This window comes from Magnolia sinica, chromosome 10 (genome assembly GCF_029962835.1).
Source record: "Magnolia sinica isolate HGM2019 chromosome 10, MsV1, whole genome shotgun sequence".
Classification (NCBI taxonomy): Eukaryota; Viridiplantae; Streptophyta; class Magnoliopsida; order Magnoliales; family Magnoliaceae; genus Magnolia; species Magnolia sinica.
Window position 1 is genome coordinate 84119404 of NC_080582.1, and position 15077 is coordinate 84134480.

The 15077-nt window shown below is 42.1% G+C and overlaps 2 protein-coding genes across 2 annotated transcripts; one reads left to right on the forward strand and one right to left on the reverse strand.

Moving 5' to 3' along the window:
• Positions 1-7904: 7904 nt before the first annotated feature.
• Positions 7905-9514, reverse strand: LOC131217230 (probable xyloglucan endotransglucosylase/hydrolase protein 23). Its single transcript, XM_058212082.1, has 3 exons — positions 9145-9514; positions 8701-8894; positions 7905-8460 (listed from the first exon to the last, which is right to left on the reverse strand). The coding sequence occupies exons 1-3, from the start codon at positions 9424-9426 to the stop codon at positions 8058-8060; spliced, it is 879 nt and encodes a 292-aa protein (XP_058068065.1). The 5' UTR covers positions 9427-9514; the 3' UTR covers positions 7905-8057.
• Positions 9515-12924: 3410 nt separating this feature from the next.
• On the forward strand, positions 12925-14468 carry LOC131217228 (probable xyloglucan endotransglucosylase/hydrolase protein 23). Its single transcript, XM_058212081.1, has 3 exons — positions 12925-13299; positions 13554-13747; positions 13912-14468. The coding sequence occupies exons 1-3, from the start codon at positions 13015-13017 to the stop codon at positions 14312-14314; spliced, it is 882 nt and encodes a 293-aa protein (XP_058068064.1). The 5' UTR covers positions 12925-13014; the 3' UTR covers positions 14315-14468.
• Positions 14469-15077: the final 609 nt, after the last annotated feature.

Genomic DNA, 15077 nt, shown 5'->3' on the forward strand with positions numbered 1-15077 from the left:
GGTGAATGAGACGAAGGTAACTGAACAATGCACTATCTTGTTTTCAATTGGTAAAAATTATAAAGATCAAATACTTTATGATGTGGTCGATATGGAAGCTTGTCATATATTACTCAGTAGACCCTAGCAGTCAGACCGTGATGCGACCCATCGGGGACGAAATAATGTTTACGTATTCGTCAAGGATAGTCAAAAAATAATCCTTGCCCCTATGGCACTAGAGAACCACCCTGAAGCTTCTAAAGTGGAGGGGAGTTCTCTCTTGACCATTCGAAGTTTTATGGAAGAATCTAAGGAAACCTGCGAGGTATACGTTGTAGTGGTGAAGGGCGAGGAAGAGGAACCCTCAAACATCCCTCCAAGTTTAAGACTGTTGCTAAACGAATTCAAAAAATTCTGGCCTGAGGATTTACCCGATGGATTGCCCCCCATGAGGGACATCCAACATCACATAGACCTCGTCCCTGGGGCTAGCCTGCCCAATCGCCCTCATTATCGGATGAGTCCGAAGGAGTGTGAGATACTTCAGGGGCAAGTGGAGGAATTGATCCGTAAGGGTCTCTTGAGAGAGAGCATGAGCCCATGTGCCGTACCAGCATTATTAACACCAAAAAAAGATGGAAGCTGGCGCATGTGTGTCGACAGCCGAGCAATCAACAAAATTACTATCAAATATCGATTCCCAATACCACGGTTGGACGACATGCTCGATATGTTAGAAGGGGACAAGGTGTTCTCTAAACTAGATCTAAGGAGCGGGTACCATCAGATTCGTATTCGGCCCGGTGATGAGTGGAAAACGACATTCAAGACCAAGGAAGGGTTGTATGAGTGGCTGGTCATGCCCTTCGGCCTATCGAACGCACCAAGTACTTTTATGCATTTGATGAATCAAGTTCTAAAACTGTTCACTGGCCGATTTGTGGTAATATATTTTGATGATATATTGATATATAGCCAGGATGAGGCGGAGCACAAGAAATATCTCAGGCAGGTGCTACAGGTCCTACAACTTAACAAGTTGTACCTCAACTTGAAGAAGTGTAGTTTTTTAACTGACAGCCTATTGTTTCTAGGATTTGTTGTAACGTCTACAGGCATTCGTATAGACGATGAAAAGGTGCGAGCTATTAGGGAATGGCCGATCCCGACAAACATTCATGAGGTGAGGAGTTTTCACGGGTTGGCGACTTTCTATCGTCGATTGTGCGAGATTTTAGCACCATAGTCGCGCCTATAACAGATTGCATAAAAAAAGGACCGTTCCAGTGGATCGATAAAGCTAATAAGAGCTTTCATGAGATCAAGCATCGTTTGTCTACAACACCGGTCTTGGTGCTTCCTAATTTCGACAAATTGTTTGAGGTTGAGTGTGACGCTTCATATGTCGGAATTGGAAGAGTATCATCACAAGAAGGCAGGTCGGTAGCCTTTTACAGCGAGAAGCTCAGCGATGTCCGAAAGAAGTGGTCGACTTATGAGCTTGAGTTGTACGCAGTTGTTCAGGCACTGCGACATTAGCGGCATTATCTGATTCAAAGAGAGTTTGTTTTGTACACTGACCATCAAGCATTAAAGTTTATTAATAGTCAGACTAACGTGAATCGTGTGCATGCTAGATGGGTTGCGTTTTTACAGGAATTCACGTTTGTTCTGAAGCACAAGTTAGGGCAGCAGAACAAGGTGGCTGATGCACTTAGCCGTCGTGCATCACTACTAGTTACAATGAGCAACGAGGTAGTCGGCTTCGACTGTCTCAAGGAGCTGTATGCCGAGGATGAGGACTTCAAAGATTCTTGGATGAAGTGTCAAGAAGGTCACCCCAGTGACCTTCATATACAGGACGATTTTCTCTTCAAAGGGAATCGATTGTGCATCCTCCAAAGTTCTCAGAGGGAGCAGATTATTCAGGAGCTACATAGAGGTGGCCTTGGTGGACACTTGGGGCGAGACAAGACGCGAGCTCTTGTGGAAGAGCAGTATTACTGGCCGCAGTTAGTACGCGATGTGGGAAAAGCCGTACAACGTTGTCATGTTTGTCAGACCTCCAAGGGACAATCTCAGAATACGGGCCTCTACACCCCGTTACTGATATAGAGCGGGTCGCGGACAGTTTCATGGCCAAGATGGATCAGAAAAGGCCCGATCGACGACAGAAGTGATCCGGACCATCGGACCTTAGATCGGGCGTATCTCGCAATCCGGAATGAGTTAGCTGATGTAAAATATATGATTTTGGGGTAGAACAAGCTACTTTAGCCAACCAACCCGCTATGCCGGGTTGCGCAGCCCGGAATTGCGAAAAACCCCTTGATTGACGGTCGTTTCCCTGTTTTAATTTCGTTTTTACTATAAATAGTAAGTTTTAGTTTGATTATAACTCTTCATCCGTTGGGCTTTAGGAGTTGCGCCCAACGTGAAAAGAGCTTAGAATAATTAGGGGAACGGTTTGGTGAAGCCAAATAGGACACTTACTATTTTTGGCCGAAAACCTTGCGCACTGTAGACATCACGACCGTCTATAAATAATAAGTTTACTATTTATAGCAAGTCACGGATTCTAGGAGTTTGAGTTGTAGTTTGATTATGATTTCTTTCCCCTTGCTTGATACCCTTATTTAAAGGGTTGTGAACTAGTTTTTAATAATTCATCAATCAATTTCGAATTTATTAGAATTTATTTCTATTTTCTACTTTCTTTCCTCGTGGATTCGAGAAGTCTCTGTGAGGAGTCTAGAGAAGTTCCGTGGATTCAGAATAGTTATCCTCTTGAGGAAGACGGTGCTCGACCTCACGTCCTCCCCTGCGTCAGTTTGGTATCAGAGCGAGGTTTCTCCTCGGATTGATGGCTTCTAACGACGGGTCGGGCAACAATCCCATGGGCGGTGCTCCAGGGAATTTACCTTTAATGGCGGCAGCTTTCGAAACAGCACGGCGAGAGAATCGGCAAGCTATGCAAGGGCTGCAGGCTTCCATCGATCGCATGGCGGATCGTTTGGCGAAGGCCCTAGGGCAACTCCATGTTCATGGTGGTGATCCACCATCAACAATTACTAGAATTCGTAATCATATTGATCGTAGGGCAACGCTATCAGTGAACCACAGGATCACTCCTGATAAAGTGGGATCTAGCGACATGATTTTACAGCATCCTAGATGAGCCATTGATCAGATGGATCGGATGGACCAAGAATTCAAGATGAAAGTCGATCTTCCTAGTTTTAATGGTCAACTCTACTTCAAGGATTTCCTCGATTGGTTGCTTAAAGTCGAACGTTTCTTCGACTACATGAACATAATGGAAGAAAAGAAAGTTAAACTCGTGGCCTACAAGTTGACGGGCAGAGCTTCAGATTGGTGGGAGCAACTTCAACTCGAGCGAATGAGACGGATGAAGGCGCCAATCCGCATGTGGTCGCGGATGAAGAAGTTATTGTGCATACGATTCTTCCCTACCAATTACGATCAGGTATTGTTCCAACAAAATCAAAATTATTAGCAAGATAACCAATCATTAAAGGATTATGCAGAGAAATCCTATTATTTGTCGGCGAGAGGTGACCAAGTCAAAACGGAGTTGCAACAAACCACAAGATTCATCAGTGGAAAATATGTGACCCCTATGGGAACGGTGAGCCAACTCAAGACTTCTAAAGTGGAGGGACAATCTCTCATAACTGAGCAGGCCTTTGTTAAATAATTTGAGGAAACGGGAGACATATATGCAGTAGTTGAAGAGAAAAAATATGTGGAGCCTAAGAATATCCTAAAGGATTTGGAACCAGTATCGCAGGAGTTCAAGGGGGTTGTGCTCGATGAACTCCCTAATAAATTACCTCCCATACGAGATATGCAAAATTACGTTGATCTCATCGCAGGGGCAAGTCCGCCTAATTGCCCACATTATCAGAAAAAATATGAAATCTTGAAGACAGATGTGAAGGAATTAATCGATATTAGTCAAGTCAAGGAAAGCATGAGTATATGTATCGTATCGGCTCAAAAGCTTAATGCCAAGTACAAAAAAAAGTCTAATGAACATCGACGTCAGAAGTTATCTCAGATTCTGAGGTCAGCCCGTGTTCAAGCCGAGTCGAGTTGAGGCTAGCTGATGTAGAACCTGTCACAGACACGTTCCTAGCATGGTTGAGCCAAAAGAAGATGGACCGTGAATTGACTATAACTTTTGATCCGGGTATCGTTACGGGGCGCACAACCTATCAATCTTTACTGAAATGGGCCATCCGAGGTGAACCGACCCACTAGGTGGGTCGCATCTGTCCGTTTCGTCAAAAAAGGCGCACTTTCAGCTCAAAAACGAATTTTTAGAAAAATTTTACTATTTTTAGTAATTCTGATTTTTTAAATATTTTTAAAGCTTTAGATTTTCTTTCCTTTTAGAAATAACTTTTAGTTATACTAGGACTCTTCTAGAGAAAGTTTATTTGCAATTTTTATTTTTAGAAATTAGTCCTTAGAAGAGTTTTATTAGAATTAGGATTTTTATTAGTGTTAGAATTTTGCTATTTTTGGTAATTACGAATTTTAGTTTATTTTTTTTTCCTATATTAATGGTGTAAGGAGACACATTAGGGAATTATCAATTATTCATCAATCAATTTCGAATTTATTAGAATTTATTTCTATTTTCTGCTTTCTTTCCTCGTGGATTCGAGAAGTCTCTGTGAGGAGTCCAGAGAAGTTCCGTAGATTCGGAATAGTTATCCTCTTAAGGAAGACGGTGCTTGACCTCACGTCCTCCCCTGCGTCAGTTACCTGTGCCTAACGGTCCTTGGGAGGATTTATCAATGGACTTCGTTCTTGGTCTCCCACGAACACAACGCGGCATGGATTCGGTGTTCGTGGTGGTAGATCGTTTCTTAAAGATGGCGTACTTTATCCCATACAAGAAGACCCTCGATGCAACACACGTGGCGAATTTATTTTTCAGGGAGGTCGTTTGGCTACACGGGGTCCCCAAGACCATTACTTCTGATCGTGACACGAAGTTCATTAGCCACTTTTGGCTGACTTTATGGAATTGATTCGATACATGACTTCAATTCAGTAGTGCTTACCACCCACAGACTGATGGACAGATCGAAGTTGTGAATCGCACGTTGGGAAACCTCCTTCGCTGTATTTCAGGAGAAAAACCGAAGCAGTGAGATTTGGCCCCGTCTCAAGCAGAGTTTGCATTCAATAATATGGTGAACCGCTTGACAGGGAGATCACCGTTCCAGATTATTTACGGACGAGTGCCTCGCCACACACTTGACTTGGTCCCTCTTCCCAAGCACCCAGGCACGAGCATTGCAGCAGAACATATGACAGACAAGATCATGGGCATCCATGCAGAAGTGCAGACCAAGCTACATGCCTCGAACAAGAAGTACAAGGAACAGGCAGACCAGCATCGGTGACAAAAAGTGTTCGAGGTAGGCGACCGCGTTATGGTCCACTTGCGCAAAGAGAGATTTCCGACTGGGACGTACAACAAGTTGAAAAATAAGAAGATTGGACCGGTACCAATCATCCGAAAGATCAATGACAACGCTTATGTTGTTGATCTCCCAGATGACATGGCAATCTCATGGACTTTCAATGTCACGGACCTAACCGAGTATCATGAACCAGAGCATGACGAGAACTCGAGGATGAGTTCTTTTGAAGTGGAGGAGACTGATGTAGAGCGGGTCGCGAACAGTTACATGGCCAAGATGAATCAGAAAAGGCCCGGTCGACGACAGAAGTGATCCAGACCATCGAACCTTAAATCGGGCATATCTTGCAATCCGGAATGAGTTATCTAATGTAAAATATATGATTTTGGGGTAGAATGAGCTACTGAAGCTAACCAACCCGCTACGTCGGGTTGCGCAGCCCGGAATTGCGAAAAACCCCTGGATCGATGGTCGTTTCCCCGTTTTAATTTCATTTTTACTATAAATAGTAAGTTTTAGTTTGATTATAACTCTTCATCCGTCGGGCTTTAGGAGTTGCGCCCAACGTGAAAAGAGCTTAGAATAATTAGGAGAACAGTTTGGTGAAGCCAAATAGGACACTTACTATTTTTGGTTGAAAACCTTGCGCACTAGTAGACATTACGACCGTCTACAAATAGTAAGTTTACTATTTCTAGTAAGTCGCTGATTCTAAGAGTTTGAGTTGTAGTTTGATTCTAATTTCTTTCCCATTGCTTGGTACCCCTATTTAAAGGGTTGTGAACTCGTTTTTATTCATCAATTAATCAATTTCGAATTTATTAGAATTTATTTCTATTTTTCGCTTTCTTTCCTCGTGGATTCGAGAAGTCTCTGTGAGGAGTCCAGAGAAGCTCCGTGGATTCGGAGTAGTTATCCTCATTACGTTCATCCTTGCGTCAAGTTTGCATGGTTTTGCACAAATTATTTCTATTTCCACTTTTTCTTAAATAAGAGTACAAGTGGGATTAGGGTAAGAACGAAAACATGTGTTCGGGTTGAGAGGGTTTTGAATAGAAGAAAAGTTAGGGTTTCTTCTTGGAGCTTTGATCGGTAAAGCTCCATCCTTGTATTTTTATTATTCATAGTGCATTCTCGCTTGGTGCTTGATTTTTTTATAGTTCATTCTCGCTTTGTACCTTGGTTTTTTTCTGCAAGATTTTCCGTACATTCAGATTGTTCTTTGTTGGATTTATTTGTCTGATTGCGATTACTTTGCTTGATTCCGCTACGTGTGCTTCATGACACCTCACAGAAGTAACATGGACGAGTTGGGTAAGCTGAGGGCAGTGCCTTGTTGCTGAAGGCCTCGTCGCACCCGGGAATTTTAGTCCACATCATCTATGAGATCCGTGGACGCAATAAGACGTTGGAGGAGATCAAGTGGGATGAGGAATACAAGCACAGTATCTCAAGACCCTTAAATAAAGGGACCCCAGAAGCCCGGGCGAAGGTTTACTCGATTCGATGCAGCGTAGACTCGAACAGAGAGTTACATATGACTACTCTGTAAGATCTTTTGGCCACATTGTCTGTCTCTCAATATCACCATTTTCCATTGAAGGACTCTTGCTGTGATGCTGTTTTAGCCAATTTGAGTTTTAGATGGCTTCCAATAAGAAGAAGATGTTAGGCTTATATATTGAGTGAATTTGTTCAGGTGGGCACCACAATCCACTGATCCAGATTGTTGATCTCGTGATCAAGTCCCCAAAATCTGTTTGATGGGTCATTGCTGGCCCTTTCAATCGTGGCCTGCAAAATGGGCAGTTAATAAAAGAATTCAAAGGTCCACATTCTGTCTGTAGAAAGATGGCCAAAGATAGGACAAGCAACGGTCTGGATTACTGAACCATTTGTGCGAATAGGGATTGTTGATTGCAGCATATCTATAATAATTTTCCAGTGTGGTTCACAATACAGGAATAATAGTCAGTATATTGCTTTTCGGCAATACAATTGAGTGGTGATCCATCTAAAACAGCACCTAAAATATGGATGGTTCAGATGATTCAACCACCTCTTCATGTGGGTGCTGGTACAATGACTCGCCTATCGATGAGATGGTCCAGATTGGACCATCAACCTATTGGGTCCTACTTAAATTCCTCATGGTTTAAGGACTGCTTTTGTTCTGATTGAACCGAAGCATTCAACCAGGACCCTGCAAATGGATGACCAAAAATAATACAGATCCAATCACCACATTCTAGCTCCAAGAGATCCATTTATCCGGTGGCTAGGATCTTGTAGGTGGAGCTACTTTCGAGCGTAGCAAAACCTCATGTAGGATCCACTAGGTGGAAAATCCAAACTGATGATCAGGCCATTCGATTGAAAGAAAATAGTTTCCTTGTGCTGATTTGCAGCAGAAAATGACTAGTGCAAGCCGTTGTGCTTAAAATGACATCCTTTAGTTAATTCAATGAATATAACCTTTCTTTCCTTCATCTCATATAAATATGAAAATGATAATTAAAAAATGAGTATTATCGGTTACAAATGAATAGAAAATAAAAAATAAAAAAATGAATGAATGAATTGAATTTGTAGATTTGTATATTGGTTCTCTCTCTAATTCTGTTGGGTGTTGTTGCATTCGGAAGGGAAGCCTTGTGGAAACCGTTTTGAATCGCTGCAATAGTCATAAATCATGTAATTCTTCTGCACCCATCTCAACCTCTCTTCGCCCGTCGAATCCAGCTCTTGGTTGAGCCATCCGTTTTCGGTGGACTGAGCCTTTGAATCGCACGAAGATGTGCCTGATGACCAGACACATGCATTGGCATTGAAATTTCTATAGGAAGCAGTGAAGGGCGCTTGTGACCAATCGGTCTTGACGAGCCCACCACGGGTGGCCCAGTCATCGGCATTCCAGAGGCTCGAGTAGATCCTCATCGGTTGGTTCTTTGGGTATGCGATACCGTTCGACTCCATGTTCTTGAATTTTCTAATGGGGGTGCCATCCACGGAGAATCTGAAAGGTGTGCCACAAAGAAAAAATATAAGAAAACTTGCAATTGATCTAAAGGCAATCCAGTCCTAAACATTTATAGAAAAAGTTTTCTATGGGTGAATGTTACACACTACACACAGCGAAAAATCATTATCGTGGATCAGATTTACAATGAATTTTTTATGTTTGTAACATTCAGCCACATCACTTCAACCATAGGATTAAACAGACAGAACAGATTAAGAAAATACGACGGCTTACATTATGTGTCTGGGATTCCAGAGGATGGAGTATGTATGGAAGTCGGCAGTGGGGTCGAACCATAGGTAGAACTGTTGCTCTCTGTTTCCCTTCCCTTGTGTGAACACATTGGTGTGGAGAATGTAAGGATCTCCGCTAAGGTTGCCCAAGAATTCAAAGTCGATCTCATCCCATGTTGGTCCTTGTGACGTTAACTGCAATGCAATCACTTCAATTAATATGGGCTTACAGCAATCGCAATCAATGTATTGGAGAATTTTACATACCTCTGTAGTGTAATAAGGTTATGTTTGGATGCTCAACTGAATCAATTGCAATAATCCTATTCGCTATAGTGGAAATGACCAGTGGAATATGGTTATTTCCACTTTATAGAATCAAATTGTATTTCAATTCAATTGTCCATTCAAACCAACCGAAAAGTGCAGTGGCGTTGAAACTTACATAGTATGCAGTAACGGTGCCAGCAGAGTTGCCAGGGACGAGCTTCAGCTGCATATCGATGTTTCCGAAGAGATATTCGTTCTTGGATTTGAATCCGGAGCCGGAGGCCTTGTCGAGGGAGAGAGTGAGTAATTCGCCATTGTTTAGGATTCTGACACGGCCGTCGCCAAATGTGGAATCGAAGTCTTGGTAGAAATTAGCAGCATAAGCAGGTATTAGAGAGGAAGCTAATAGTAATAACGGCAACATTAAAAGAACATTAGTAGAAGAAGAAGAGGCCATGTGTAGTATACGATGGGAGAAGATGGAACAACTATAGTGAAAAGAGATTGTGGAAGAATGAGTGGTGGGGTTGCTGTGGAAGTGGAATGGATGCGGGCATTTTTATAGGTGTGGGTGGGGAGGAGAGGCATGAAATGCATTGGAAGGTTCCCTTTCGCTCTATGAGTTGGCGACAGATGGAGAAAAAACGTACGCGGGTTCTCATCTTGTGGGGCCCACACCCAGCTGTTTCTTGATGGTGCTCCGTGAGTTGGCTGGGCGCGGTTTGGGTGTCGGTGGATCTCTAACTGTGGGGCCCACTTTGATCTATGTGACTTGCATCCACACCGTCCATCCATTTTGACAACTCACTTTAGTTTTGATCCAGAAAATGAAGCACATCCAAGTCTTAAGTGGACCATACCAAAAAAAATAGTCATGATTGAATCCTCACCATTGAAAACTTCATGGGGCCACCAAAATGTTTATCTTCCATCAAACCTGTTGATAAGGCAACAAAGACCTGGATGAAGATACCAGACAAATATCAGCTTGATCCAAAACTTTTATGGCCCATAACTTTTTATTGGTCGATTACCACTGTTCCTGTATTATGATCCACCTAAGATTTGAATCTGCTTCATTTTCCAGTCCATGCCCTAAAATGAGTTTTCAAAGCGGATGGACGGCGTGGATATAAGGAAAATGCATCACGGTGGATCCGTAGTGGGAGAGCGTACGCCCGCTCCCTGTTAACAGCTTGCACTTGCCGTGGCGGACGCGGTTTGGTTAGCGGCGCTGCCAGGAGACAGGTGGCCACTAGTCAGTGTTCTGTGGGACCCAACATGATGTAGGTGTTTTATCCACGCCGTCCATACATTTTTCAAGATCATTTTAGGACGAATGTCAAAAAATGAGGCATATCTAAATATCAAGTGGACCACAACACACGAAAATAATAATAATTAAACGCCTACTATTAGAAACTTTTTGGGGCCCACAAAAGTTTTGGACCAAGCTGATATATGTTTTTTTTTATTAATCTATGTCTTTATGACCTAATCAACAGGTTGGTTACCAAATAAACATTAAAGCGGACCAGAAGTTTTTAATGGTGGGCGTTCAATCAACAATGATATATGTGATGTGGTCCACCTGAGATTTAGATCTGCCTCATATTTTGGAATCATGCCTGAAATTATCTGAAAACATGGATGGATGGCACGGATGAAACACAAACGTCATCGTGGAGCCCACGGTGCACCGACTGCAGCATCGGTAGCTAAACCGCGTCCTGTTTAGACCGTCTATATCTGGACAGGTGCTTCCGATGGCGACGGTCTATCTGAACAGTTAAATAAATGTAAAAGTCTGATATAGTCTGACAGAGTATGATGGTTGCGCAGGCATTAAAAATTAGTTAGGAACTGCATACGTGGCATAGAATTATCAAATTAAACCGTCCAAATTACGTAGAAAGTGTAGATGTATTATGTACCAAAAATTTAATACTATTGGATGATCTGGCTATCGGATTGGTTGACATCTATTGGACAGTTAAGATTGAAAAACACCCAACCGTCCCATTTGCACAAGCATTTGTCCAGGAATCAAAGGTTAGGATTGCTCAATATTTATGTTCTTACTATCGAGAGTTAGTAACTATTGTCTGCACAATCTAGTCTGTTTATTTGATTAATATACGGTACGTGTACAAGTTCTGAGTTCCTGCGCATCAAGTGTCACACGCAGCCGGAGCATCATATACCTCCTCTTAAATGAAAGAATGAAGTTTGCAACTGGCGGTGCTGTAATTATTATGTTGAGCTCATTCACGCAAGTAAAGATTGAAGAGAGTATTCGCGATGTACGTGCCAACTTTGCACACGTATTAGAAATCCAATCCATTTATCATGTGAATCACAAGAATCTATTGCCTTTTTACATTTCAATCTACTCCAAGAAGCATCAGGTGTGGCCAACATATGTGCTGAATCCAGTCCATTGGTCATATTCATTCAAAGCTTCGATTTTAATAACACAAATGTGGCCCATCTGATCAACGGAAAGAGAATTTCCATTTCTAGATCAGCGTTAATATTGGGCAATGTATTGCATATATTAGCCAGGTTGGCATGAGCTACGTAAATCATTTCCTCAGTCACCACTCGAGAATCGCCCCAACTTATCTGAGTGGCGGTAGTTTGGGTACACCACATCCGTCGGGAGCGGATTAGCTGTTACCCGGCGGAAACGGATTGGCTGGTGTACCACACACACCAGCTATACAGTTGATGTAGGTACGTGTCGTGCGAAGACGAGCTCTACTCCGAGTTATACGAACGGTTTAAAGGAGATCAAAGTTGCATGGCCCAACAGTGATGTATTTATATTGTCCATTCATTTTTCGAGATTATTTTAGAGAATTATTCAAAAAAATGAATCATATCCAAAGATCAACTGGACCACGCCACAAATACCAGTAGGGATAATGATTTTCACCGTTAAAAAATTCAGAGGGCCTATCATAACGTTTATTTTCCATCCAATCTGTTCATAAGCTCACAAAGACCTGGATGAAGAGGAATTTTTTTTTTTGTTTTTTTCATATTGTTCCAAAACTTACATGACCTCAAAAGGATTTTAATGGTAGACGTTCAATTCCCCACTGCTTTTTTCAATGTGGTCCACTTGATAGTTATATATGTGTTATTTTTAGTCTCAAGACTTAGAAAGAGCTTGCCAAATGGATGGACGGTTTGGATATAACACATACCTCATGATAAGACCCACAGAACTTGCTGTAAACCAGCCAATCCGCTTCCTTTCCCGGCTAACCGATAAGCGGGTGTTACACTTACCGTGTGGGGCCCACTTTGACGAACTATTTTCAAGTACACACCGTCCATACGTTTTCTAAGATCATTCAAGAACGTTCTACCAAAACTTAAGAAGATTCAAATATCGTGTAGACTACAACATTTGAAAAATGGTGAATAACCATTACAAGATTTTTGTAGGCCACCAAAGTTTTGGACCGAGTTAATAGTTTTATTTTCCCTTCATCTAAGGATGGTTGACCTTATCAATGGGTTGGATGAAAATAAACGATATGGATCTTCTTACTGTGGGCCTTGAGAAATTTTTTATGGTAAGCGCTCAATCATCACTGTTTCTTGTAAGGTGATCAACATAAGATATGGATGTGCTTAATATTTACTAGAGTGTTCTAAAATGGGTAGGAAAAACGAATGAACGGAGTGGATATAAGACATATCATCAAGGTGGGCCCTACTGAAAGGGTAACACCCGCTAAGCTGTTACTCGGGTAGCAGCTAATCCGTGCCCCCATCCAAAGGATGGGGCCGTTGAATTTCGTAATCCTCTGTGGGCCCCACACAAGCAAGAAGCCGCGTACGCTTTTTCTCCATCTGTAGCCAGCTCATATAGAAAGGGAACCTTCCAATGCCTTTCATGCCTCTGGGCTATACCCAACCACACCTATAAAAATGCCCTCATCCATTTCACTTTCACATCAAACCCACCACTCATTCTTCCACAATCTCTTTCCACTATAGTTGTTCCATCTCCTCCCATCATATACTAGACATGGCCTCCTCTTCTTCTACTACTAATATTCTTATAATGTTGCCGTTATTACTATTAGCTTCCTCTCTAATACCTGCTTATGCCGCTAATTTCTACCAAGACTTCGATACTACATTTGGCGACGGCCGTGTCAGAATCCTAAACAATGGTGAATTACTGACGCTCTCCCTCGACAAGGCGTCTGGCTCCGGATTCAAATCCAAGAACGAATATCTGTTCGGAAATATCGATATGCAGCTAAAGCTCGTCCCTGGCAACTCTGCTGGCACCGTTACAGCATACTATGTAAGTTTCAATGCCACAGTGCAATTTTCGGTTGGTTTGGATGGACAATTCAATTGAAATACAAATTGATTCTATAAAGTGGAAATAACCATATTCTATTATGGTCATTTCTACTGTAGCGAATAGGATTATTGCAATTGATTCAGCTGAACATCCAAACATAACCTTATTACACTACACAGGCATGTAAGATTGTCTACTACATTGATTGCAATTGCTGTAAGCCCATATTCATTGAAGTGATTGCATTGCAGCTAACATCACAAGGACCAACATGGGATGAGATTGACTTTGAATTCCTGGGCAACCTTAGCGGAGACCCTTACATTCTCCACACCAATGTGTTCACAAAGGGGAAAGGAAACAGAGAGCAACAGTTCTACCTATGGTTCGACCCAACTGCCGACTTCCACACATATTCCATCCTCTGGAATCCTCAGCACATCATGTAAGCCATCTTATTTTCTTAATCCATACACCCATTACAGATGAAACGCCCATTTCCCATTCACCTATAGCAAACATTTACTATAGGTGTTTTACACTGAATCAATCCATTATTCAATGGTGTGTGTATTCTCCTAACATGGGTTTGGTGGCCTTACTTTTCAGATTCTCTGTAGATGGCACCCCCATCAGAAAATTCAAGAACATGGAGGCAAACGGTGTCGCATACCCAAAGAACCAACCGATGAGGATCTACTCGAGCCTCTGGAACGCCGATGACTGGGCCACCCGTGGTGGGCTTGTCAAGACGGATTGGTCACAAGCACCCTTCACTGCTTCCTATAGAAATTTCAATGCAAATGCATGTGTGTGGTCATCGGGCACATCTTCATGCGATTCAAAGGCTCAGTCCACCGACAACGGATGGCTCACCCAAGAGCTGGATTCGACAGGCGAAGAGAGGTTGAGATGGGTGCAGAAGAATTACATGATTTATGACTATTGCAGCGATTCAAAGCGGTTTCCACAAGGCTTCCCTCCCGAATGCAACAACACCCAACAGAATTAGAGAGAGAACCAATATACGAATCTACAAATTCAATTCATTTATTCATGTATTTTTTTTTAATTCACTTGTTATTGGTAAATACTATTTTTTCATTGTTTACAACCAACGAAGGATTATCTTCTCTAAATAACAAACGGTTTCATTTTAAATTCAACATTTTCATGCTGCAATTCAGTAGAGGAAGTCATTTTCTCTCATCGATTGGGACTGTCTGTCTAGCCGGCCACACCATAAATGGATATTTTAGAGCTTGAATGTGTTGATTGGCCAGTTTTATTTTTTGTTGTCTATTTGTGGCTTCTGATCGAATGGTTAGGATCAATCATAACAAAATCAGGAATTGGACCTGTGGGGAATTTGACTCGGGCCCCACTAGGTGGATGGTCCAATCTGATCAATGAATGGTCGGCTGGATGAGTCATTCTAATAAGGCCTACATGCAGAGACTGCTGCATGATCTTAACCATCCATGTTTTGGGTGCAGTTTCACATGGATCATAGTTAGGTATTAGTATACTGGCTATTGATTTATGAAGTTGAATGTGATTTTTTCTTTCAATGGCTTTCATCCATCTTTAACTGTCAATGGTCAGAGCTATCTGTGGCCGAGTATCATAGATCCACGAAGATGGACTGTGCAGATCATCTAAAAGAACTCACCAACCGATCAAGTGTTTATATATAGCTGCGAGCTGCAAGAACTTCCATTGGAGAAGAAAAGAATAAAAAGACTGTAATATGAAACGGAACAAAATATTACGAT

Excerpts from the sequence above, each read along its gene's own strand:
- LOC131217228 (XM_058212081.1), top strand. The coding sequence starts at position 13,015 with ATGGCCTCCTCTTCTTCTACTACTAATATTCTTATAATGTTGCCGTTA. Across the intron at positions 13,300-13,553 it reads GCACCGTTACAGCATACTAT|CTAACATCACAAGGACCAAC; the intron begins GTAAGTTTCAAT and ends ATTGCATTGCAG. Across the intron at positions 13,748-13,911 it reads TGGAATCCTCAGCACATCAT|ATTCTCTGTAGATGGCACCC; the intron begins GTAAGCCATCTT and ends CTTACTTTTCAG.
- LOC131217230 (XM_058212082.1), bottom strand. The coding sequence starts at position 9,426 with ATGGCCTCTTCTTCTTCTACTAATGTTCTTTTAATGTTGCCGTTATTA. Across the intron at positions 8,895-9,144 it reads GCACCGTTACTGCATACTAT|TTAACGTCACAAGGACCAAC; the intron begins GTAAGTTTCAAC and ends ATTGCATTGCAG. Across the intron at positions 8,461-8,700 it reads TGGAATCCCAGACACATAAT|ATTCTCCGTGGATGGCACCC; the intron begins GTAAGCCGTCGT and ends CACACCTTTCAG.